This window comes from Branchiostoma belcheri, unplaced genomic scaffold (assembly GCF_001625305.1).
Source record: "Branchiostoma belcheri isolate BF01 breed outbred unplaced genomic scaffold, Haploidv18h27 scaffold128, whole genome shotgun sequence".
Taxonomy (NCBI): domain Eukaryota; kingdom Metazoa; phylum Chordata; class Leptocardii; order Amphioxiformes; family Branchiostomatidae; genus Branchiostoma; species Branchiostoma belcheri.
The window spans coordinates 59636-87393 of NW_017802691.1; the positions used below are offsets into that span (position 1 = coordinate 59636).

Here is a 27758-nt window from a genome sequence, read left to right on the forward strand (position 1 = left end):
CTATGATTCCTGGAACAATGCTGTGGTGATCATAAAATACTTAACACCCAATTAGACCTAATCTTTCTTTTGATGAAATAAACTGCATCCATTGTGGAGGTTGGTTATCACCCATACACAAAACACACATACTAAAGATGGGTGAGAATGGGGAGGAGAGGTGATTATCACACCCTGGTGATACAATCAACAAGTTCCAAAGCAGCAAGAGTGACTAGCCTGGTATCCAGTCTGATTCGTGGTCGGGGCCGCAAGAGCTCTGGCCCGCCCGCCTCACATAAGCTTCCCGGTGTGTATTTCACGAGAGATCCCCGAGCATACTGTCTCTGATTAGCGTAACACTCCTACCGGGACGGTCTGTTGCACTGGGCGGGGGAAGCTATTAGAGCCCCCGAAGAAACAACCTGCCTGCCCGAACACCCCAATACCCCCAATCACGATCAGACTGGATACCAGGCTAAGAGTGACAGACTCTAGTCAGATCATAGAGGTTAAGAACAACCTCCTTGGTCAGATGAAGTTGTAAAAGAGTTACAGATGGGGACAGGGGAAGTAAATTAAAGCATTTTCTGACTTACCAGCCTAAAACTTACAGTGTATGAATTATGAACACACACACACAAACACACACTCACACACACACTCACACCTAAAATCAAGCAATTGTTATCTGAAAACTAAACTATAAAGGACCACCTAGAGTGCAAACATTGATGCAATGTTGCAAATCTATACAGTCAACAGGACTGTTTCAATTGAGAAACAAGAAATGAATTCAAAATCATTGTGGCCTAACAGTTGTAAAACAAGCTTGGATGCATAACAAGACTAATATCCTACTCCAATGGCTCCAGATATAGGGACTTTTCCTGCAGATATGTCAGCAGAAATGTCTGCAGGAAAGATCTGATTTCTGCAGGCAGGAATTTAGGTTTCCCCGGCAAAAATTTCTGCACAAATTCTCCCTCAGAAATTCCTGCAAGAAAAATTCTTCCTGCAGAAATTTCTAGAGTATATGTTGGCTCCTTTTTCAAGACTTACTTCATTGTTATGTATTAAAGATGTTAAGTATTAATAGAAAAAATAAATATGTAGCAAAGAATTCTGTCTGTTAATGTAAGCACATAAGAAGCTGTGAAATGGGATTTCTATTTCAGCAAGTGGGGTGCGGCGAACTGTTCTCTCAACGGACAAACTCTCTTGGCATGCTTATCTCTCTACTTGGCCGATTTCTACTCTTTCCAGCCGCCTCCCCAAGCCTGGTAGAGGCTAGGTGATAAGGGATACACCACATTGTTCCCACTAGAGAACACACGCCTTTCAAATTGCAAAATGAGCCAAAATTTGGTGTTTACCTAGATTGAAAAATACAAGAACATCAGTTCCAATGTGCAAATCTGGTATTTGAATTTTCCAGTTATTCTATTATAGAACATTTTGAATCCCGTGCTGTATATCTAGTTGTGACACAGACCAGAACAACCATAAAGATAGAATACTACACAGTGTATTCCACATCGCCCAAGGTACCAGCCTGACCGCGGGGTCAGCCATCGGGCATCCAATCTGCGGGAGGTCTGAGGCTGAGGTTGATGTCATAGTGATACCCATCCAAGAAAACAGACATTTTAATGAGAAATGTGCCAAAATTTGGTGTATCTAACCAAGCAAGTTACAGCGTCATTTCCAACATCTGAATTCGGTTTCGAAGTTTCGAAATCGGCACACTCGGTTCTTGCAATATGCTTGTGAAATTATGTATAATGGTCCAAAGTGTTATATATAATTATGTATAATGGTCCAAAGGGTTATGTATAATTATGTATAATGGTACAAAGAGTTATACATAATTATGTATAATGGTACAAAGGGTTATGTATAATGGTCAAAGGTGTTATGTATAATTATGTATAATGGTCCAAAGGGTTATGTATAATCATGTATAATGGTCCAACGGGTTATGTATAATTATGTATAATACCAAAATCATTATGTATAATTATACATAATTATAGTATAATTATCTATAATTTGACTATTCCCAAGGGACTCATCAACGCTTTCCGCATATTCATTACCACCTAATATGTTACCATAAAAAGTATTAAGACAGTTGGGTTAAGCGTTTTGGATTTATGGGTGGGAGTCCATAATTAAAACGTTTTTCCATAATTATATCGCGGCTTGTTGTTCCAATGACGAATAACAGCGTTGATACAAAACAACTTCGAGACAACAAGAAGGCATTTAAAGCTCTTAAAAGCTGAAAAATGCGCAAGTTTCGAAAAAAAGTATTTTCCAGCGTGTTGAGGAATTTTCTAATTGGGCAACACCAAAGCCTTTGATCCACAAAAACCTCGTTAGAATCGATTCATTTCAGAATATTTGCCAAGAGCCTGGATGTGAGGAGACGCAAAAACACTGTCCAGGGTACGTACCGGTTAGAATCAGTTGTTGCAGTTCTGCTAGGAAGTTGGAAAACTGAAGCTCTCTCTCCCTCCCAAAAGCTGGCCACACTCTAAGTGTTTGTCCGCACTTAAAGGTACACCTAAACTAAGATAAACTCTTGGGGGGACGTGTTAAGAGCATATTTTAGTGGGGTTTAGCGAGAGGCTTGGACTCAGTCCAGGGCTACATGTGTGTGTAGGATTGTCCCTAGCTCACAGCTGTCTGTATCTGTCTCTTACAATATAAACTTCTCTCAACTCTGACGTCATCACGCTTCAAACTTGTGTGGATCTAACAACTTTCAAAACACACGTTTTGCCAAAGACAAACTTGGAACTGTCGGCTACATGGTCATGTTTTCTGTGCAAGACTTATTCCAGATGCTATCATGTTTTGCCTGGCACGCAGCAAGTTATCATTTTTTTTTGCATACAAACAAAACAACCTTTTTGAAAAAAGGATTTGGAACCATGAGAAGTGACAGAACATTTTGTGCAGGCCAACTTATATAATTCGTGTTTTGACAATCCAAAATAATTTTCTACCTAGTATTAATGTCAGTAACAAGAACTTTTATCCAAATCATGATCAGTAAGAAAAGGACTTTGTAGATAACTATATTATAGAATTCTGATGATACGGGATACATGTATTGAGGTGAATGGCAGAGAACAACTTCACAAAAATCTCTAACTTTGAACGATGTTTAATATCAGATGTTGATTGGGCTGATGGGTAAACAATGGGTAAACTGGCATCAGTGTTGTAGACACAAACTATCCACAAAGCACAAAAGTTTACCTTTGTTTTGGTCTCGATCATGATCGAGTATCTGTTGAACTCTAGTGTTAGTTACCATTGGTGGGGAGTAAAATGCATAAATTATGCTAATTACCTCATAAGCATACCTTACCTTTGTTTTGGTTGTGATCATGATCAGGTGTGACTTGAACATAAGCAGCCTCTATGATACATGTAGTTACCATTGGTGGGGAGTAAAATGCATAAATTATGCTAATTACTTCCAGACAATTATGCTAATTACTTCATTAACATGCAAGAAACCTTACCTTTGTTTTGGTCCTGATCATGATCGGGAGTGAGTTGAACATCAGGAGCCTCCGTGATGTGACAATTGGTGGGGAGTAAAATGCATAAATTATGCTAATTACTGCATTAAAGTATGCATAAATTAACATAAGGAAACCTTACCTTTGTTTTCGTGATCATGATCAGGAGTGAGTTGAACATCAGGAGCCTCAGTGATAGTTACAGAGGGAGTGTTAGGTGGGGGAGCCGTGCTGATAGGTCCTGAGGGGCGGTCTGTCGTGCCCGTGTAGTCCCCACTTCCCAGTCGGGCTTGGCGATGGAGGCCAGCCAGACCAACCTGGGGGACAAAATCGTCTGTGTTATAATCCGAACAAATCTTAAAATTATGATGATTAGGATGTTAATGTAAATTGTGCAATGCTGGTAAGTTTTTTCAGTACATCGCATTCCAAATCATGTCCCAAAATTGCCCATGTCAAGATTGGATTGAATTCTGATATAACTGTCAATTGTGCAATGTTTATTAAATCTTTTTTTGTAACAAACATGAAAATGAGTAGGCTGGCAGAGAATTTATGAAGTTATAGAACTAAGAGACATTATAGCCATAGTTCACAAACCAATGATCATGTTAGGTCAAAATATCAGGACTGAATCAGATTGTAGGTGCTGACACGTACTGGAACAGCAGACAACATATCATAACACCACACATACATGTAGGATTTAACAGTATTGGGAACATATAGTAAATAAAGCAGAAAAAGCTCATGCACAGAACAAAGCAGTGCTCACCTGTGAGAAGTCACAATCATCACAAAACAGCACAAAAAAAAGCACAGAAAACAGCCTGGTATCTCACAACCCAACAGAGGAGCGGAAAAGACAGAGGGGAGGGGGGTACACTTGGAGCCAGAGGACAGAAGCTAATAGTTTTACAATCAGAAGTTTATTTCAAGTTGTTTTAAGAAATTCAACTTATAAATGCATCAGATTCCAGTATCATAAACCTACTTACAGTTACACTGAGAGAAGGAAAATAACAGATCAAAGTTCTTACTACTAGGAAGAAGAAAATAAAATGACAATGACACACAGGTTGACAGATTTCATCTCTTCTGTAGTTCGTTGTGGCTCTCAGTGACACAGAAACACAAGCAAAAACAACATGGAAACAGGACACAGGACAAAGCAGTAACTAAAGACAATACAACCAGAAATGACCTACACACAGTCCCATACCCTGCAAATGTCTAAGGGCTAGGAAAAGTTATGTTGTGTTTGGTAAAAAGTTTTTGAAAAAATCTGGTACGCACCTTTATGTCCGATCAAAAATTGTCTCTTGTCAGTGGCTGACCTCAAAAAAGGCTTAGGGTCATGAGGCTTTTTCTAGGGTATGTTGGGAACACAACATGAACACAACATTTTTCCTAGGCCTAAGAACTCTAAGATACAATATGTAAGATCTATGACTACGGTTTTCTCACCTCTTTGGCGGTTCCGTTTTCCTTCCCCTCCCTGTCTCTCCTCTCCTTCTCTTCCTTGTCTTTACGGATGGTCTTTTCTGCAGCCTCAAGGTCATCCATGGTCACGCCCTTCAGAGAAGAAAAAATGAGTTTTATCGCAAAGTCTTGACGGAAGGCTATTTGCATTAGAAACAGGATAATCACAATGAAAACAATAATAATGTGGGACAAGTGAAGTTTCTAACAGTTCTAAATCTAACTTCAGAGGTCACCTGAACCAGCATTTGCAAGCAAATACAAAAAGTTTCCCTTTCCATCTTTTCCAAAAGTTTCCCATCTGCCAGCCATTTTTAAATCCTGATCACGTCAACCATAAGTTAAGAAAAAGTACCTAATGCTTTGTTTCATAGCATGTGACATAAAAATGAGTTACATTTTGAAATTCACTGTACATGTTTATGTGTTACGTTTTTGTGCAAATAAACAAAAACAATAACAGCTACGGGGGCCGACATCGTCTACCAGATACCTTTGACCCAGTGTTGACGTCACACTTCAAAGAAGCCACGTGACAAGCCTCACTGGGTCAGTCTACTGAGGAAGACCAGAGTGACTGGTCGAAAGCTCTAGGTGAGAGAACTTAAAATTTTGTGGAATCAAAAGTTTTAACTCTAAACACATACAATGTGAGAATTTTTGTGTTGCACCATAAGTTTTAACTTTAAACAAAACAATAGTAGCATACCTGCGTGGATCTCCTTGTCTCCCTCGCCCTTCGCGAGCGCGCTTTCCTCTGGGTCTCGGATTCCTCGTCTCTCTGAGGTGCCAGATACGACCTAACGAACACACAACCGAGCCGTCACGCACAATATACAACTCCTGTCCACCCAACAACCACAAGTTCGCTCTTAACCCTACATCATGGCAGGATTGTTTCTCTTATGTACTGTAAATTGTGGAACTTTCATGGTGGTTTTAGTTTAGCAGTGACTTCTCCATTCCAAATTCATAACACTGTGACTACCTTCAAAAATAGTTTCTTCAGGTTGGTTAAGACTTAGTGTAGGATATTGGCTTTTTCTTTTACACAACCCAACCTTATCTCACCTTGCTTACAGCGAGAAGCAGAACTCCAGTCAGAAGCTCTGAGGAAGGTGTTTGATAAGACACCAAAACGTATGCAAGGTGACCAAAGTTTGGTTGTGTAAACGAAAACTCCTATTTCCTATATTGCGAATACCTCTTCCTTGTATGACTGCAACACTATGGAATTTTTCAACCGCAAATTCAAAACATGGCGAAAAACACTTTTTCTCTCTCTCACTCATTCTTCACTATGGCAAGAACAAAACCACCACGAAAGTTTCACAATTCACAGTAACCATTATCTACAATATTATCATTACTATAGCTGGAACACACTTGGTAAGTGGTGTCAGCCTTTAGGAGATGATATGCGTGGCTCTACCTTTACTACTAACATTTTCCACTAACACTAACACTAACAGTAGTAACTGTTAGAGAATTAAGCATCCTTCGCTGACCAGCGGTCTCACTGTGAGTGCCTCACCTTCTAGTAGACGTAGAGGTGGTAGTTGTGACAGTAGAGGGGGGTGTTGTTGATTGTGTTAACGAGGTTAACGAAGAGCTAGCCACTGTGGTCTTGCTGGTTCCAACATCTGACTCACTCCCGCCCTTTCGTCTCATATATAAACTTGAGGCTGCTGTGTCTGTATTCGCAGCACTGCCATGCACAAATAACATACAAGGCCAGAGGGTTCAACAAACGCATGCAACAACGGAAAATATACACTTAGGAAATAAAGAAAAGGAAGTGCATATCAAGTCATCATCAAGTATTATAAGAACAAGCAGGTTTTTTAAAGAAGATTCTGGAGGTTTTGATGACGTCCAAGGCAAGGCAAAGGTGTTCATTCCTAGTCAAACAAATGCATTTTAAATCTAGCAGGGCACTACGTTACAACATAGGCACATAGCAAATCATGGGCACTTGGTCATAACATGGACACATACAGTAGTAGTCATTGGCATGGGCACTTTGTCACAACATGGGCACATAAACAAATCATGGGCATCTTGTCACAATATGGGCACATAGTCAAACATGGGCACTTGAGCAAACCATTGTTGCAACATGGGCACATGGTCACAATATGGGCACATAAGCAAGGCATGGACACTATGTCAAAACATGGGCACAAAGTCAAAACATGGGAACCTGGTCACAACATGACACTCTGTCTACACCACGGGGTATCTAACAGGACAGTCTTTAAAGACAGAATTCAGATCTAGACTAGCAGTTCCAGTTCTACAAGTACAAAATGTACTACACATGTGGGCATGTCTCTGTAGATGTATGTATACAAAGTTATAACCCTCCTTAGTCAAGCCTGGTTTGTTTGTTTGTTTTGTATTGCATAACCGGTAAATCGCCTGGTTGGTTATTTACATTGTCAAACATAAGAACAACTGTTGATGGGTTCTTCTGTTATACCACAGATATAGGAAGGTGGGTCCTTATGTGGGAATGAAGATATTATGACTGATATTGAAGTTTTAGCCTTATAACAAGTACAGTTACTGTTACTTACATGTATAAAAACAGGTTATAGAATGGTGATGTTAGTTTTTTAGATGAAAGTATGATACATGACATGACATGTACCATTCTTGACTTACCACATTCTAAAGTGTAAAACTTTACCAAAAATAAACATGGATGAACAACTTTAAGTCCTCACATTTGATGAAAAAAACTTGAAGAAAATGTGAAAAAATGAAGTTGCAAATGCGGCAACATTTAGTGTATTGTTCTTGTGTGAAATGGAATGCATGATTTGGATGAAATGAAGACTTTACATGTTATGTCAATCACTTCAATTTTAACATTTAGCTTTTCCAAGAAAACAAATTGAACCAAAAGTAACTTGGAATGTTGTTTGAAAGTTAATTTTGTTGCACCTACTTGTCTTTGTCTTTATTGTCAGCAGGAGGTAATATTCCCAGCCGTCGCAACCTGTCCTCCCGAGACTCAGTCCTGACACACAGATAGACACACAGACACAGCCATGACCACACACGGTCCACTACTAACTAACTAACTAACTAACGACATTTCTACTGCAGAAATACAACCACTAGGTTCTGGCATGCTCTTACTAATTCAAAATAACCCTCCACTCTTACTATAATGTCATGGATGTACATAGAACATCCAAGTACTGTAGTTATCAAGGCTTTGCTTGACAAATAAGCAACATTTACAAATGTAAAAATTCCACCAATCAGTCATCCATATGAAACAAAACCTAGACTTTTCATGGTTTTCTTCGAATTTTCATCAGAATTTTGCCCATTGCAGACAAAATATCTTTTCCAACACAACATTTGAAAACTATAGCTGTTATGTCATCCTTAAATACGCAAATACGACCTTAAAAGAGACATTCTGCCAAAGTGCTATGCACAATATATTACGGGTTTCACGCAAGCGCAGTACATTCTACCAAAGTGCTGTGAAACACCAAGGCAGCCATTTTTGGGTAGCCATTTTGTTTTCTAAAACAATCTCATCATGCCTTGCTTTTAGAATGGTTCAACTTGCTGTTCTATATTACATCCTGACATCATAAGAAGTAGAGGGTCAATTTTTAGATGATACAAGTCAGAAGTTTTCTTTGATTTTGTTTGTGAAAGGTAAGTAAGTTTGGACTCACTTGTCCTTGTTGTCCTTCTGGGGTTCTGGGGGCATGATACCCAGTCTGCGCAACCTGTCCTCTCGGCTCTCTTTCCTTTCCTGTAAAATGGGAAAAAAAATTAACTGACAGAGTTACTTAGACCGACAAATACTAGTTACATTAAACTCAACATAAATATTTATATTGTTATATCTATAGCATCATGTTAGTTCATGTCCGACATTAGTATCAACCTGTTTATATATTGTATGCTCATTGGTATCCACTTTTGATTAAAATCACCATGAAAGTTTCAAAATTGGTAGAATATAACTTTATAACTTGTCTAGAAAATGACTATTGAAACAAATCGAAGTTCACATTCAACACTGAGACATTATACATACATGTAGTACTGGTCTGAAATAAAATTTTCAGCTAGATAGCAAGACAAAACAAAAAGAGCTGAAACAAAACAGAAAAGTACTAGTTAAACGAACTTGAGAAACAGATCACATGTACAGGGCACTTTAACTGGAACAGAAGTCTACACAACCCGAAACCGAGGAGGGTACGAGAGAGGAAGGAAGGACGGACAGTCACAGAGCTCACGTCACAGGGCGTACTGTCTTACCCTCTCTTTATCCTTCTCTCGCTCCTTCAATCTTTCCTCCCAGGGTTTATAGAATATACTGGGAGTGGAGGGCGATCTTTGCAATTTGTCTTTGGACAAATCTCCGTCCTTGTTGTTCGTTTCGGGAACGGCGCTCGAGCTCCCGGTTTTTCTCAAGCCGGCGCGCCAACTGGTGGGCGTCCGGTCGTCCAGAACCTTTCGCGATGCGCCGGCTGCGGTGCCCGGCTCGTCAGAATCAGACGGTTTGCGCGTGAGGGACGTTGAGGTGGTTGAAGGTCCATGCTGGGTAGAGGGGGTGATACCATGCAAACTGGGTTAAGCAACGTTAGTGGCAAACTCATGCATGCACACACGTGTTGGATCAAAAGATTTAAGTCAAAACAGTGTCACATACAATGTACATGTCATACTGTATTAGATCAGCATTCTAGCCATTGCCTGAATTTTTTTTTCTGTCATCTCAATTTTGTTAGATTGGAAACTTAAGGCAAAACTAGCCAAGAACTTGCTTGGTAAGTTGTGAAAATTCTTCACATGCCTTCATACCATTTTCAGTGTTTTTAACTTTCGCCATTAGATGTATGTCTGCCACTTAAAACATGCTTTACTTTCAACCTTAAAACCAATGCTTTTGAAGCATTATTAAAAAAAAAAGGATGATTATTTAATGGTGAAATGCAAACTTTACATGCTGAAAGATTTGTATGTTGATATCATGACAATTAAAAGTGATGGTTAACAGTTATTTTTGTCCAGTAAAGCATCATTGAACACATCAAGAATAACTTTGGCACCTGCCTTTACATAACCATAAAACCTAATACCACCTGAGTGTATATCTACCAGACCTACTTATACCCTTACTATAGGTGTCCAAAGACATACCTGGTTGGTGCCTGCAGGAGTGATGCGGGTTAGAGTTACTCCTCCTCCTGTCCTTCGTTCCTTATCCACTCCTATAAACAAACAAACAAATAAATAAATAAATTTGCACAAATAGGTTCAATGATGGGGGCAAAATTTTTTGAAATGTCTGACAATTTGCCTCTCTTCTAACAAATAATCCATTGATATTGAAGTTTAGGATTTGGCAAAAACATCAAAACACTCTTTTGCTAGATAGAGAATGAGAAATAAAGTCTGCTATTTATTCGTTAACGGTAACAATAAGTTTAAAGTAATGTAGTGACGTGAAAACCGTGAATATGAATTTAAAGTACGACGAAAAAATAAGAAATTACAGTATTTTCTTTACTCTAATTCTACTCTAAGCTTCATGAGTTGATTTTGACAATCATGTTATTTTTTTTACACTAGCCTTACCTTATGTCTTGGGTTAAGACCTAATAAACCAGTCTACTACTACTACTTCATGTACTACTACTACTACTACTACTACTGTACAGTAACTACTACTACTACTAACAGTAGCTACTACTACTACTAACAGTAGCTACTACTACTACTACTACTACTACTACTACTACTACTACCTTCGTCCTCACTGTTGCTTTCTTCTGAGGATTCCTCACTAGAAGACTCCTCCGAGCTGGAGGCCTGCTTCTTGTTCTTCTTTAAGATGCTGGACTCCAGCGTGCGTCGCTCCTCTGAGATGTCTTGCATGAACGACGTCTTGTCCTTCAGGCTAATCCTCGACACTGAGGTCCTGAAAAAAAGGGTTTTTTTTCGAAGTTTTAATCTAGATTTCAAACCTCTACAGTTGTGTGACCCAGTTGCAATCGGACCCTTTGCTAAGAAAAATTTAACAGGTGAAAAAAGGCTCTGCCCCGGTGGTGTTGCCAAAAAAGGCTTGTGTAGTTAATTTCTGCCGATGCCTATTTTAATTCTAGAATGTACCAAACACTGTACACATTGCCATCTAAAATCATGGCACTGGATCTTGTTCCTAAAACAGTCATGACAAATTCATAGTCATTGTTATTATTATGTAAAGAATGATAAACCTTGGAACATACATAAAATGTATAATGGAGACAAAAATGTTAAACACATCCTACATGACTTGTATGATGTACATGTAGCTTTAGAAATGTAGGGAGACTTTGTTTTTCTAGAATCATTGCATAAAGCCATTACTCTTATAACAGCCATTTAAGAGATACATTAATAGCATCTGCTATTATAGTTACACCTGTACACAATCAAAACAGTAACCACACTGTCCTATACATTCTTACACCTTAAAATCTTACCTGGCTATTTGTACATAATATAAAAAATGCATAGTGAAGGCAAATCTTGTGTGGTCAGTGGGGTAAATGTACAGAACGATTCTACAGTTTGCAGATAGAGGAAATCCACGAGAAATGAGGATGACTATGGCTCTACATAGAGGCGAGGATGAGAACTAGACTACATGTAAGTGCCTTCGACAGTCAGTCCAACCTGTAAAATTGCAGCTGCTTCAAATCTGTTCTACGAGTCTCTATTGCATCAGATTCTACACAGTCAGGATAGCATGCAGATTTGTTTCTATCCTTACATACCAGGGCTGTAGGTTGTATTAGCCTACAGTAATATGCAAGAAATGGTCCTGGAAAAATGACCTATAATCTGTACTTTATGGGGTTTTAGTGCTAATTGTCAGCCAATCAGATTGCCAGGCTGTTGTTCCCAGCTGGATGCCAGCCAATCAGGTTGCCTCTTCTGCTCAAGGGGCAATGTGATTGGCTGGTGGCTTACCTGGGAGCTACCAGCCAATCAAGTCACTTCTTTTCCTCACTAAGCGATATGATTGGCTGGTGACTTACATGTATCTGGGAGCTACCAGCCAATCAAGTCTCCTCTTCTCCTCAAGAAGCAATGTGATTGGCTGGTAACTCACCTGGAAGCTACATTTTTGAACCAGCCAATCACCTTACCTTTTTTGCTCATGGGGCAACGTGATTGGCCAAGGACAAACTGTAAGCCACTTAGCCACGGCCATTACTTGCATACGGCGCAAATACTTAAGCTACAAGCCTGGTTTGAAAGAAGGATGATATTTTTTCTGGCAGTGGGAGTTAAGCACAGGAGAGTCAGATATGAGCTGAGATGACTGGCCCATGAGACCCACTGTTATGGAGATGAGCGGATCGTCTATGGTAAACTTTTGTTGTTGTTGACGAGTTTTTTAGTCACAGTTCTAGGACTAAGTTCTGGACACTGAAGACGTCACGTTATACGAGTTTACAACAATGCACTGCAGCTGCAAACAGAGCCACTAACAAAAAAAGATACTAGTAATAAAAAAAAAGAAAATGCCTATGCTTCTGAGTTGTGACAAAAAATGAGGCCTTTATAGGTTTCTGTTAGTATGCTTTCTTCAAAATAAAAGTAAAAAATACTGTATAACTGGTTTGTACTTTCTAAGGCTTTGTTCCACATAATTGAGCAAGTCATTTTTGTTTGAAAAAAGTTTTACAAAACATGCACATGCGTCACTTTGAATCAAGCCAAAGCATTTTGTACTGTTTCTTTGACTTCAAGCAAAAATTATTTTAAGAGCTTCAAGCTTTACTCTATGTATATAATTAGTCCTTTTACTGGGAGCTTTTATTAGTTTAGCAACAATCATAGTTGTTGGGTTGTGTTTAAGAGTAGCGAGGTTAGATTGGGTCACACTGGACAGTACTTTCCTCAAATCTGACCAAAAAGTACAGAGATGCCTACATTCTCTTTTTTGATCTAGCTTTTACATCTCATTTTAATACTTTATAAACTGTGATTTTTACAAAATGAGCGCGATCGGTAGTCTGTTGGTTTCTTTTCCAAGACGTGTAGATGTGAGTTTTCAAATTTCAAGCATTCAAAGCAACATAACTTCTGTCAGAATGTCTTGATTCAGATCATCACCATAAGGTTAATCCAAACATTCAATATAAAATGCAGGCTGGTTACTGTAAATTTGCTTACAGTAACTACATTCACCAGCTACGTATTAGTATTTTATTACTTTCCTTACTAACTGAGTGGTCATTGCAGCTGCAGTGCTTGTAATAATTCTACAGTCTCTAAACAGAAAATGGTTGTTGAGACGTGGACAGTTTCTATCCCTACGACAGGCCAGGCCACGTTACCTCAGCTCCGGGTCCGCCGGACCATTGTAAGAAGAGAAAGGGGCCGACTGCGAGCCCACGCTGAAAAAACAGTCAAGGAATGGTCAATGCCGGAAGGCGGGAAGTGCTCTGTGTGTGGGCACGCAGGACAGAAATACAGCAGAGAGAAGCTTTGGGATGATTTAACATCTAACCAGCAGAGATATGTAACCATCCTACTTTGTATGACAGTACAGTACAGAGTACCAATGTGTCACTCAAAAATGTTCCTTATGTCTATCTGTTCAGATATCTTACCCAGGGTAGTTCAAAGAGTTTTTCCTATTTCCTATGTCTAGTGATCAGTTCAAACTTGGTTAAACTTTGCATAATTTCTACGTTCCTCCTCCTTCTGAGAATGGTACAGTCCCGTGACCTCAGGTCACTCCTACCTGCAACCTTTGACCTACCCAGTATCCTCTTGCAGCCTCCTACAAGTGTCATCACAAAATAAAAGTCTTCAAATAGGCTAAAAAATACTATATACAGTAACTGAAGACACCAATTTCCAAACAGTTTGGTTTTGCCAGTCTGACAAAATTGTTTTGCCTTCTTGCTCTTTGCAGGACAAACCTTCAGTTCACTACCTTGGTCTTCTCGGCTTCTTTAAAAGAGGTTACGTTAAAAGTCTCTTTCAGTGAGCCAGTTTAGACATTCAGTACTTCAGCACCTTGTTTGTTTGTTTGTGAGTGAAACTTTGGTACGTTACCTTCTCTTGAGCGGTGCCTTCTCGTGCTCGTTGGTAATGTCTATCACCAGTTTCTCCGCTGGACGCTCTTTCTTGATCTGAAAAAAAAATCAAAGAAGACAGTTTTATCTGTTCTCACCTGGAAAAAAATACAAAATAAGACGAGGTGATTTTCAGGATAAAAAAAGATGTCAGCAGTATACTCACAGTGGCCTGTCTTTTCTTGAGTTCTTCTAAATATGGTAGAACGTCTACATCTGCTATGTCAAATGGTGATTGCCCCTGCAGGAAATACAAAAATTTGTTAGACTTTTTGAAAACATCTACAAGTCAAGTGGTTAGCAAGCCTGCCTCTGGACCAAGGGGCTGGGAGTTCGAATCCCAGCTGTTGTTGCTTACCTGATACACTACTGTAAAGGGTCACAGTCCTTAGGAGAATTTCCTTGGCACTGTGAACCTGTAGTGTCATGACCAGTGGGAGATTAGCTCTTAAATGAGCTAAAAGTAGCTTGAGATCAATCTCAATTTTTTCAGACTTACATTAGAAAGTGTTTACTGTCTAACATCGACCCACTGGACAGGGTCACATGGAGACATGGAGTCCAGTCTAGCCGACTGCTGCCTACCCCTGAGACAGGGAAGCCAGCAGCAGAATTATTAAAGCCCGGATATGTATGTACATTAACGTAAATGTGTACTCACAGCATAGTTGGTGATGCCCATGTTACACATGCTCTCAGCCAGCACTTCGCAGGCCTCCTTCTGGCCCCAGTGTGCCGCGGCGTGAAGCGGCGTCCAGCCGTCGTTGTCTACAGCGTTGATCGGCACTCCGGCCTGGATCAGCAATCTGGGGGCAACGAAAGGGAAAGTTTAAGACAAGAAAATGAAAGTTTAAGACACGAAAAGTAAAAGTTAAAGACATGAAAGGGAAAGTTTAAGACACGAAAGGGAAAGTTTAAGACATGAAAGGGAAAGTTTAAGACATGAAGAAAAGTTTAAGACACAAAAAGTGAAAGCTTAAGACACGAAAGGGAAAGTTTAAGACACGAAAGGGAAAATTTAAGACACGAAAGGGAAAGTGTAAGGCACGAGTGAAAGTGTAAGGCATGAGTAAAAGTGTATGGAGCAAGTGAAAGGGGAAGGAATGACTGAAAGTGTCAGACACAAAGAAGTGGATGTGCAAGACACAAAAAATAAACGAGGGTATGACCAAGGATTTTAAAGCAAGCAAAGGGATGCTTAAAACTATATGAAACAGAAATATGGAATACACCAGACGTTCTGCATGGTTTTGACGTAGCCCTGTGCTTCAACAGAAACATGGAATACAGTAGAAGTTCTGCTACATACTGCATGACTTTGATGTAGCCCTTCGCTGCAGCTACATGCAGAGCCGAGGCCCCAGACTTGCTGTGTTTCTTCTCCTTGATGACTCGGCTGTTCAGCCACTGGTTCGCGTCCTCGATCATTCGTCGTTCCTCTTCACGTCGGGCTGCCTCCAGGTCAATGCCTGTCACAAATTCAAATCAAAAAAAGGTTTGTAATTCTTGCAAAATCAGCAAAACATTGCATCTTTTGGCTGATCAAACACTATCATACATTGAGGTTCCTGATTGGCTGAAGAAATCACCTTCCATGTTCTGATTGGTTAAAACCTACACTACTGAGGTTTCTGTTTGGTCAAACACTGTACAGGTCATCTTCTGATTGGTTAAACAGTTTAAATCATACACATAGTTTCCTGATTGGTCAAGCACTGCACATCTCATCTTCTGATTGGTTTCAGCCTACCATACAACTACTAGTCCTTTCTGATTGGTCATATAATGACACAATTCCCATTCTGATTCAATTTGGCCAATCACTAATTCAACAAGACATGTTGGACAAAGACAAATTTTTCACTATCAAACTCAGTGAGTTACACACACACAAAATCATGGTACAATTCAAGTCTACACAATGTACATGTAGTGTCATGTTTGTTTTTTGCTCACTTTGTTGTTCCACAAACTTGTGTATGAGTTGTTCCATCTCTTCATCCTCAGCCAGGTCCAGTGGTGTTTCTCCTTCATTGTTAACTGCAGACAGGTCCGCACCATGCTCTATAAGGTACCTATGGGGAGGTAGAGACTTTTTTTAAACCTTTGTAGCGTGCAAAATACCTGGTTGCCCAGTTGCTCCGGGCAACCAAATCTTACTTGGGGCAACCTGTTTTTGAACCTAGGTAGCCCAGTGTGCTAGTATCAGTTAACTATAGGCTGTTAGAAATGTTGTCAAAGGCTTATGTAAGTAACATTACTTAATTTGAGGAAAGTAATATAGGTAGGGCAACCTAAAATTCTGATGGGCAACCTAATTTTTGCTGTAGGTTGCCCATTTGACAACCTGGTTCAAAAATGTATTTTGTACACTGCTTTGTAATGCTGAACTAACTACAGACAAGTACAATACTGTCACCTTTAGTATCACAGTGTTAAAAACTGTGAATTTTTTATACCTAAAGGTACAGTATAAGGTACAATGTACCTTAGGGAGTGTATTCAACATTTTTAACCTTTGTCACACTGAACTATACCTTTGAACCAGTACAATACTGGGGTTTGGAGTCACTCACAGTATCAGGAATGCAAGGCAAATCAGAAAGGGTCATTTTACAAATCAAAACAGTGTGATAAGCTCTACCTTGGATACATGAAATATTTGAGATGTTGTCACTGATAGTTTGACACTGACAGATGGTAACAGTGAAAGATACGAATATTTCTTTGCCATCCATAACATATGCTAACTGCAAGCAAATATCAAATTTCTATGATGTCCCTACTGTACTTGGTGGCAACGATATATTTGTACCCTTCACTATTACCATTACAGTAGGGGCCTCAGTCATAGTTTTTGATAAAGCAGAACCTTAAGGTTCTGGGTTCGAATCCATGGCAGGCTCCACTGTTGTGTCCTTGGGAAAGGTACTTTACATCTATTTTTTTCACTTGACTCAGGTGAAAATGAGTACCCACTTTTGGTTAGGAACATCTTCGTAGAAAGGTCTTAAAGCTGGTGTGAGTGGTTCAAACCTTACAGTCTGGTCTCAGGTTTGACATCTTGGTGATAGTCACCTGTTATGTCAATCCTTCCACAAATGTGGTAAATCTTCTTAAATAAATAAATAGATGAAGGATACATACTACATTTAAAGTTAAAACTTTTGGTCCAACACAAAGAGTTCTCTCACCTAGAGCTTTCGACCAGTTACTCTGATCTTCCTCAGTAGACTGACCCAGTGAGGCTTGTCACGTGGCTTCTTTGAAGTGTGACGTCAACACTGGGTGAGAGAATTTTTCGTGTTGGACCAAAAGTTTTAACTTTAAACATGTAACTACCAACACAGATAAACTTTTATGATAAGGTTACATACTGTGTGATTTCCAGGTGTCCACAGGAGACAGTAGCGTGTAAAGCCGTCCACCCTTCATTGTCAGGGTACTCCATGTCTGCTTCTTTCTCTACCAGGAACTTTACCATGTCCATGTTGTCATCAATGCAAGCCTGAAAACACAAACATTGTCATGAAAGAATAATACACAATATGCAATATGACATACAGTAATTATACACAATATACAATTATACACAATAATCATACACAATATCACTCACTCTCACTCACTCACTCACTCACTCACTCACTCACTCACTCACTCACTCACTCACTCACTCACTCACTCACTCACTCACACACTCAATCACTCACTCACTCACTCACTCACTCACCCACCCACTCACTCACACACACTCATTCTCTCCCATAGCTTAGTCAGCCTTCGAGGCAGCATGAAATGAAAAATTTGTAACTTCTCTTTAAATTTGCAATTAATCAAATATGCATGATGTTCAAAAAATAGAAATGTATTCAAGGCAATGAATACTTAACTAAATATTTGTTTTTTGGTTACATTTAATTCATGTACCAGCTCTGAAAAGAACAACAAGCAAAAGGGTAAAATGTTAAGTTAATCATTAATTTTTTTTTTAATGTTTAATTGAAAGCCCAGATTATTTGGCAATTACTTAGAAAAATGGTTGGGTGGCAATCTTGACAATGAGGGGGTGTGTGCAACTAGGGCTAGAAGTTTGAAGACATAAGAAGTAAGAAAACCACCTCAGCAGCCATATATAAGGTACCAGCTGGGCTATGTCTTCCATGTAACTGCAGTGTGGTACTGGTTTAGCCCTTGGCTAGGAATATTTCTGACAATCCCCGAAGAATTAGGTCACTTGTAACCATGAACAGAGTTGTAAATTTTACGAAATCCTTCAAACGTGAAAATCAGTAAAGAAAAAAATGCTGAAGAAAAAAACTTGACCTAGTATGTGCATTCAAGTATCATTCTGAATATAACTAATGACAACATATGTTTGTATACATGTAGCAGTATATACAGCTTTCAATATTGGACATGGAACTATGTTTTAGTATACAAATTTGCTAAAAATCAAGCTAGGGGAATCATTGAATAGACCTTATTCTGGCTTCAAAATTTCAAACAACAAATTTGTCACCAACAAAAAAGTCTGTACAATTTTGACTATAACTTATAAGCCTCTCTAAAAATAACCCCTACTGTAATGAGTGTGTAAGTATAGTATGTATAATGACCCAATGCTGCTTATATAGGGAACGTGCCCTGTAAAGTATTTTCAGGATGTACGATGCTACCATTTTAGCACCTGGCTGTGGGCAAAGCCGTCACCGATCCTGGAGTCGTGATATTTTTCCTGGTGACAGCTGTTTCCTGTACGTTTGGATGCCGTCTCGTGTGTGATTGTCCGACTGATGCTATAACCCTGATCACTGGTTTAACTAAAAGTTCAGAAAACTCAAATTTCACTACAGCAATATAATAAGTCAGCTGGGTTTGAAATACTGAGTGCATATGGACTTTTGTACACTAAGAATTGGAGCTGTGCAATTGATTTTTGACAATGCACTGAGATATTTGTATAATGGTTACTGTAACATTATAATTCTATATATACAAATACAGAAACTATTATAGACCATATTCTTGACGTTTCAAGTGTCAGAAAAACCTTTACTTCTTGTATTACTAGACAGTCTTGTTGAATGTTAAAGGTAGCTATAGAATTTCAGATTCAAGCTCTTAAGAGATGCACTAAGGATCTTGGTAATTTATAAACTAATATTTTTCTAACATTCTACTTTGTCTTAATTTTTAATTATGTACATCTAATTTTTTTCTGTGAAGGTACATTTGTAGGTTAGGTGCACCAGTGAAAGTATTCCCAAAACTGAATTTCCATCCCTGGTAAGGAATGTAGGACGCAACAAATGTAACCTTCTTTACTTGTTACCCATACCCCCAGGCAGGTAAAGCTTTAAGTTTAAATTAAAATGACATTGACTTTGGCCAGCAGGGTGTTTTAACTTCAGAATCTACACAGGAAAGATGCCAAAGTCTTCAGGTTGGTTTCTGTCATTTCAAGTTTGTATCCATGAAAGTGCATGTGAGGATAGCCACTTTCTAATTACTAGAAGCTCATTAAAAAATACAAGCCCCTGCAGTTCCAGAAAAGGCTGCTAGGGGACCAAAACTAGGGGCTCAAAATGCTTGTGGGAAACCTGCAATTTTCAGGAAAAATAAGTATATATATGATTGTGGGAAAATACAGAAAACAGTCACAATTTGGCAGGCTACACTCCATACTACGAATCACATACTTTCAGAAGTGGAAATGCAGTAACTCAAGCCATGAAATATTATGCCTTTCTTCCTTTCCAAGCCTCTTGTTTATGTGCTAAGATAATGCCACAGTTTCCATAACAAAATCCAACATGAATGTCAGTTAAAAGTAGCACATATATCTCTGTACGAAAGTGCATGTAAGGACAACCTGGTCTCTTGTTACCCTAGCTCTACTGGTACTACTCTACTTATTTACACGAGGCTCAGAAGCACATAGCAAAGTCCTGCAGTATAACTACTATAAGGGACACCCTGTATTTTACCATAGCGGAACACTGAGGGTTACCAGTAGCCGGTGTCATAGTTTTTAGGACGGAGCCTGTAAAATGATCTCTCAACAGTTTAAACATATCAGTCCTAGTAGTTTGGGAAGATTTTATTATCTATAATCAGTGAACAAATTACAGTTTATTGTATTGCAGACACATACAATTTGAACACAATGAGCTAATTAGGAAGCAATTTAACTTTCCAACACAAGAAATTGGACTTGCCCAAATTTTTGACTGTACAACTCCAGTTTTTGGATAGGTCAAAGAACACAGTTGTAGTACAACTTGTTCACACATGCACAGACACACTGACAGACGTGTACACACAGACAATTCAGGGATCGAAATTCATTTTTTTGATTAGGTGCACTGGTGCACCTAACCAAAAATATTAGGTGCACCAAAAAAATTTTGGGTGCACCACATATTTCCAGTAGTACATTAATAAGTTAAATATTACTAATATCAAATTAATATTGCAAACGTAAAGAATGCTAAAAATGATCGTAGCAAGAGTGGAAATTGCATCGCTATGGAAATAACACAGTAATGATCTTACCGAAAAAAAGGCAAATTAGGATTCCGAGATCGAAAAAAAAATATTTTAAAAAATCTAGAAATGAAAAAAAAATCACACAAAGCCTCAGTCTTTTTGCACTAGACTCCTCGGTTGATTCGGTTTCGGAATCCGACTCTGATGACCCGGAACTGGACACGGAAGAAGCTCGGGAGGCCGTGGAGGAGGGCCCGGGAGTGTTGTCGAGAGCACATGGCCGCCCCCCTCCCCCTCTGTCTCGGCGCTCCCACGGCACGGTCTGTCGTCCGGGCGTGTTTCCCGTTGGTTTCCAGCTTCATCGCTTCCTTCGGGGTTTTGAAGAGCTTGGGCTGATGTTGTTGCCACATCTCTTTCGTCGTCATCACGATCGGACCTCGGCTGAAGGAACCGTAGAAGCGAAGTCAGTCTCGACAAATTTGTTTTGCTTTGTCATCCACGAATTTCATGGCCGAATTTTGTCGACACCCGGGTTTTGACGATGTGACCTCGAAGATTATCGAAGTCAAGCGAAAAATGCACGAAAACAACATTTTGTCACACATGACTCCCAAAAGCGTCGGAAAGTTCCGGAAGCGAGTTCGCGATGTTTTGGTCACATGACTATCAAGAAACCGGGGAACGAGAAAGAAGAGATCTCTTGTCCCAGGGTGTCCAGTGTTGTAGTCGGGATCCGGAAGTTGGTGGGTAACGCGATGTCGGCACTGCGCCGACACATTTTCGGGCTTTAAAAACTGAAGTAAATCTAATTCTATCTCAAGAATTTCAAACAAGCAGTGCATCAAAGGTTTTTTATTATTTTATTCCATCACAGCAATGTTGGAATTACAGTGTTTTGTACCTTTACCGTACTAAAAAAATATTTAGGTGCACCGGTGCACCCACAGTCAAAAATTGGGTGCACCGATCCAAATTTGGGTGCACTAAGGTGCACATGCACCCATTATTTCGATCCCTGGACATACACACGCACACACAGACAGGCACACACACACACGCACACACAGACAGGCACACACACACACACACACACACAGGCAGGCACACACACACACACCACACACAGGCAGGCACACACACACACACACCACACACAGGCAGGCACACACAGTCACACACATACACACACGCACACAGACGAGAGGCTGTTCTATACTAGACTATAGCTAATAGAGTTCCCGTGCCAGTAGTAAGTCCATTATCCCTCTAAACTCACACCTATTCACTGCTAATTTAGCGTAACAAAGGTGAAGTGAGAAATACACCCAACACGTGCCAACATCTAAACAAAACAACAATTGTGAAAACAACACTTAGCCTCGACTTAGCACACTGATTCAATGGATTTCCAATATGTTACTTCAACCCAGTACAAATGAACGTGTTTGTTATGATTCTTAAGAAGTTTAATGTACTAGTAAAATCAAATGCTTTCGGTTGGGATGCATATGTTGGATACAAGATAACTAAAAATCCATGTATGCAAATTCTTAATCTTTGTACATACATTTTGAGTTAACGAAGGTAACCAAAAGTGGTCTATAGGTTGATTTGAGTTACATGACTTGTGTATCCACGATTATATAAAGAGGACACACCAGAATACTTCCTAACAATTTGTATTGATCTAAACCTCCTGTGTAATATTTGTTGAGTTAAGCAAGAAGTATTTTTTCATCAAACTGTGTCATTCGTTTCCTCGGTGTTACATTACTATCAGACGCATCAATCTTACAAGAAACCCGCGATCGCAACATTCGCCGACCGTGTGACGTCAGCGTAACCCGACAGCTAGCCAGAATTATCTGACCTCCGTGTAACCGGACACCAGGCGTCCATGTTTCGGACCTTATCGTATGTTCTAGACACTGACCCTTGTTGACCCTAGACGCTTGGCTAGCAAGAGAAACATAATGTGATGATCTCTCTCAATTCCACTGTCACGATTGGAAAGAAAACGCTACCGAAGGCTAATTTCATATTTCTGGCATATGACACTGTGACATACCAAACTGTAATATTGTGGGAATAGATGTAATTCTATATGTCTCTACATAAGGGCTAGCGGAAAATGCGGTCAGAAAATATTCATATAAGGAACAATGTCCTTACTGACATAGCGGGTGACGATTTCATTTTCACAGATGTGTTATATTGATTTGAGAGTGAGGAAGCAAAAATATTTTCATTGTTTCTGTGTTGACTAAATAATGACATTTTTATGGTGATGTTAGAAGGTCGCATTTAAATTTGTTACTCAAAATTAAGCTTCTTATGTTATTTTGTTCTTGTTAAAAGAGCATAGTTTCAGCCACATTTCTTGTATACCAGGTAACATACATGTACGTTACGTATATAACTGGTGAAGAAGAGTCTAAATTCTGTCTTTCTACTAATGAAGTAACCAACGTATTTTAGGCCTGCCTATTTCTTTAGCAAATCATTCTGTAATCCCTTTTAAGTCAGGTTGCGTGCGTTTCACAATAAAATATCATTTAACTGAATCAGTATGTTATGTAGTTATGGTACATGTATTGGTGCTATGTTGACATCTTAACACTGGAAACCATGTTAGTCCATGATCTTACCATTAATAATTCACAAGCACCAGGCCAATTTGTGCAATTTCAAGTATGCTCAAGGTCTATTGGAAAATCCTCTTCCTGATGTTTTGTATACATAACAACTGTGAACTAAACACTGAAAAAAGAACCATATGTTTTCACTCTGGAAGCAGTTTGCTATCAAACTACTGTTATAGGTTGTTCTGCATGAAATTGCAATTTTTGGGACATACAAAATTGACCTAATTTTGTTATGGAACGAGAAAGTACTTGTTTTAAAGAGAAACAATGAAATAAAATCAACTGTCTTTGACTTGAGGTAGCAAAACTTCTAAGACAGCAAAACATTGCTGTGTATTGTGGTGTATAAAATTATAATATTACATTTTTTCAGAAACATAGAAAAATGAACAAACATGCTTATTTTCAACAGAGTCGATAAAACTTAAGAAAATCAAATTCTAACACAGCAAAAATTCTGAGATAAAAGAACATTGTTCTGAGTGTGCTGTATGAAATTAGGATTTTCCATTCCTACAAAATTGACCTAATTACATTAGTTCACGCCAACCACTTGTTTTGCCATAAATCCCGTCTAAATAGGATATAAATAGGTCCAGGACAGGACACTGCCTCCTGTTTGTTTACTTTAGTGGATGGTGACCCTAACTGGACCCAAACGGGGATGAATACTTTCTAAATACCTGAAAGTGAAACGATACCGTGATCGTCTTTCTGCTGGGCTGGTTTTCCATGTACCAAGGTAGGATTGTGAATGTCAGAATGAATGTTATTTCTTTATAACCAGAAAGTAAACCAAAAAAAGCATTTGAATTCCACAAACTTTGGGATGAATCTTTCTATCTTGGTTTTCATACATTTCAAAGTAAAAATCAAGCAACAGAACAAGGTGAAAAATTGAGAACAGAGCACTCTAAGCGAAAAACATGAATCTTTCTTCACTCCCTTCTTATTCAATTCTCAATACCATGTATGTATACCGTGTACAATATTACTAGTCACTAAGTGCAACAAGGCAACTACTAGTATCTCAAAATTCAATTATCACCTAATATTGGAAAAAATCAATATAAAACTGCTTAAATCATCCTAGTCACAAATCCACAAACACACTCACAAACCAACCAACGTTGAAGAAAATATCACCTTCTTGCTAAATCGTTTACGAGCAACGAATAATCTGAGACCCTTCATTTTTGGGAAGTATCAAAATTATGTGTAAAAAGATGAAGCAAGTTTGTAAAAGTGTCTTGTCTCTCAATAATTGTTACGCATTTGAGGTTGATTTTGATTCAAGAACTGAGAATTTTAGATAGGGATTGAAGCACTTTATTTCTATAATATTTCCTGCGATGTGTGACTAACGTTACCAAGCAAGCCTGTACTCCTTTACTTTGCCAAATTGCAAGTTATATTTCTTTTCCGCAATCTCAATGTATTTTCTGCAAAGGTGTGAGTATTTCGAGCCCTGTGTACGGTAGGTATCTTGTTTCAAAACAGAACCAAACCATGTTAAACCTAATCACAACAATTATACCAATACACGAGACAGCCAACTTCTCTGCATTACACGTAAGCTAGATCATTTGTAGACGAGGACGTCAGTTTTGATTTGTGTTTTGTGCGACCCTTATTCAAAGCTTCCGAACACAGAGACTGGAAGATGTCGGTTTTAGTTGGTTGTAATGACCACAGAACGCAGCCTGGCTTGCCAGGTTCCCAACTAGGCCCAGGAAAATAAATGTTGTGTTTCCTGTCTCAGTACTGACGAAAATTAGGGTCGGGAGGTAGGGATTATCTATTTTTTTCTTTTCTTTTAACAGACTTTGGTAATCTCTAAGTGATCTAACTTATACAATACAGTTTAACAAAAGAAAACTTGCATGAGGACACTTAAAATATTTCAATGTCAATGTTGGAAAACGATCGTACAACGTTTCATCACTCAGGCGTCAGATTGTGGAGCAAGAAATGGTCGATAAGCTTGAAAAATTTATGTCCCTTGCACAGTCCACCACTAGAGCTGGCAGTTTTTTTTAGGTTCGGTTGGGAAACAGGAAACACAACATTTTTTCCTAGGCCTTAGCAGGCCTGTCAGCAGCACACAATTACATGGCCACATCTGCACTGGGTTCACAGCACCAGATAAAAGACTCTCGCCCGAACCAACAGCCAAGAAGTGTTCGCTAGATAATGGAGGATAAGGACAGCCCCGCTGCAGCTAATCTCGCTGGCCAACTTTTGCACTTATATGTCACCCTACGGCCTACAAGGGCCGTGTGACCAAATTTGTCAGCCACCATACCTGATGGAACTACTATAGGATGAGCGCTAGTAAGGGGGAGGGGGGCGTAATAGACTGATAGCCTTCGAAACTACTTGTTTGTGTTATTGTTCTTAATATATTGTGAATATGATATACGTTGTTAGCACAATATCAAGTTTCGGTCCTGCGGATTGAGACGTAAATATTGGAATTGACTGGAAATCATAAAATGTTTTTGTTGTGTTGATTTTGTGTCATGTTTACGGATTCTTGATGTTGTTTTTAATTAAATGTTGTAACGATTACGGGAGCACGGATGAACGCCAGTTGCGTCCTCCAATCAGGTCTAACAGGACGAAACAGCTCTGGCCCAGTCTGCTCTGGTTTGATCTCAAGTTTCAAATATGGACAGAGGGCTCCCAAACCATCCCAACTATCCAGCCTCCATCAAACACTGGCCAGAACTGGTGTTTACAGAGCTAGGAATGTGCTTGGGGCTGCGCTGGACGACCAGATAGTTATGTGTGGAAAATCTCACCCGATTCATACCAAAGTTTAGCAGTGCTGCCCTCCTAGGCTAAACACCAGGGGTTACTGGTTAGTTTAGGGGAGTTTTATGGAAGTAAGGGAGGGTAAACATCGCCCGGTTTTGGGGGGCCCGGGACGCTAGAGTGGAATGTGAGCAAATATGTATGGGGACATGCACGCCTACTCTGCCCCCCCTTCTAACCAACAATAACAAATACTTAAAAATAGAGCATAGTGGTCACTAGGGCTTGGTTGTTGGAACGTTATTACCACTACAGACGTCATGGGTGTAGGAATAAGGCTGGAAATGGACCGCTAGCCCGGCAACATGGCTTTTATTTGCCAGGCGGCTCCAAGTTTTTTCCCCGGGCAAACTTTCGCCACCCCCCGTCCGACATCTTGCTTTGAACCGTCGTTTTGAAGTCGCGAAGTGTGAAAAGGTCAAAACTGACACGTATAAAAAGGTGTCCGGTGTACTACCCAGGGAGGGCCGGGGTTACCCGGAGTTTTTAGATGGCTGGGAGACAGCCAGTGTTGTGTTACATGCAGTTATGTTGGCCGGGGTCAAGCGAGAGTTTGATCTCAGAAGGCCCGGGCTCGATTCTCAAAACCGCACGGGGGGCTACGAGCCAAGACGACCCGTTCGGTTTGTTGACAAATTTTACCCGACAAGACCCCTACCCTACACAACTAGCACGCCCGACACACACCTGAAAAACACCTCTACACGTTAGATATGTTGGATGTTGGGATATTTTCTGTTTTCATTGAGTACGACTCACCTGATGAAGCGCCGTCAATCCATCTACATTGGCGGTATTAATATCGGCACCGTTCGTCAGCAGTTGTCCGACTTCCTCGGTATCGCCCGCCGCGCAAGCCGCTAGGAACACGCAGCCCTCCTGAAACTTCACCCTGGATCGCTTCCGCTTCGGCACGGTCGGCTCGCGCTCCGTGTCGGACTCCAGCCATCTTTTGAGCTGCTCTTGCCGCTTTTCCTTTGCGGAAGCCAGACGGGAGTAGTCGACCGCCATCTTGGCTGTGAGGTGGTCAGAGCTTTCCGGCCCAGCATGCACTGCGCCGGCACTGCTACCCCACCCTACGTTTTTAGAGCACAAAGTTTGCTTTTGGTCACTAAACTTGTCACTATAAAGCCAAAAAGACTTTGAAAACAGTTTGATTGTTCACAGTTGAACACTCTATGATCTAGCTAGTATTCCTGGCCTGCAAAAGTATTAACATGGGAGATTCTCAGAATTAGAAAAGACCCGGGGTTTTCATAAACCTCAGCCCCAAAGTACGAAGCTAGGTCAAGATCATGATAATGAATTACAACAATATCCTACGTCATATGTAGTGTTTATCAAGTTACTTATCGTATTTATGACTCATTTGGGCGTAATAAGCGTACAGTTGTCAAACGCTGATTCCTAAATGCCTATACATTCTGATGCAACTAACGTTAAGGTGTTTGTCCGAATGACTTTTTGTGTACATTCTATTCCAAACAGGAAGCGAACGTCGACTTCAAGTAAGTAAGAACGGTCAAAACAGGAAGGGCCGTTCTGAGTTCTGAGAAGCGAACAAAGTGGGAAAAACAACTTGAACAGAAGAAAAAAACAAGATTGGGAGATAGGATTCGAGTTGAGATCAACAGTATTAAAACACTCCGAAGTTGTTGGAAAATCCCTCTTCGGTAGTA

At 39.8% G+C, this 27758-nt stretch overlaps 1 protein-coding gene across 1 annotated transcript; it reads right to left on the minus strand.

The window, feature by feature from the left end:
* LOC109463543 (protein phosphatase 1 regulatory subunit 12A-like) lies at nt 1-27135 on the minus strand. Its single transcript, XM_019760384.1, has 18 exons — nt 26839-27135; nt 17503-17633; nt 16082-16200; nt 15435-15594; nt 14787-14931; nt 14292-14366; nt 14106-14182; nt 13379-13438; nt 10793-10965; nt 10185-10255; nt 9300-9581; nt 8705-8784; nt 7954-8025; nt 6535-6708; nt 5710-5800; nt 4986-5093; nt 3661-3835; nt 1-20 (listed from the first exon to the last, which is right to left on the minus strand). Exons 1-18 carry the CDS (start codon nt 27088-27090, stop codon nt 1-3), a joined length of 2265 nt encoding a protein of 754 aa, XP_019615943.1. The 5' UTR covers nt 27091-27135.
* Between the last annotated feature and the right edge of the window lie 623 nt (nt 27136-27758).

Excerpts from the sequence above, each read along its gene's own strand:
- LOC109463543 (XM_019760384.1), bottom strand. The coding sequence starts at position 27,090 with ATGGCGGTCGACTACTCCCGTCTGGCTTCCGCAAAGGAAAAGCGGCAA. Across the intron at positions 10,256-10,792 it reads AAGCAACAGTGAGGACGAAG|GAGTGGATAAGGAACGAAGG; the intron begins GTAGTAGTAGTA and ends GTTTGTTTATAG. Across the intron at positions 5,094-5,709 it reads AGACAAGGAGATCCACGCAG|GGCGTGACCATGGATGACCT; the intron begins GTATGCTACTAT and ends TCTTCTCTGAAG.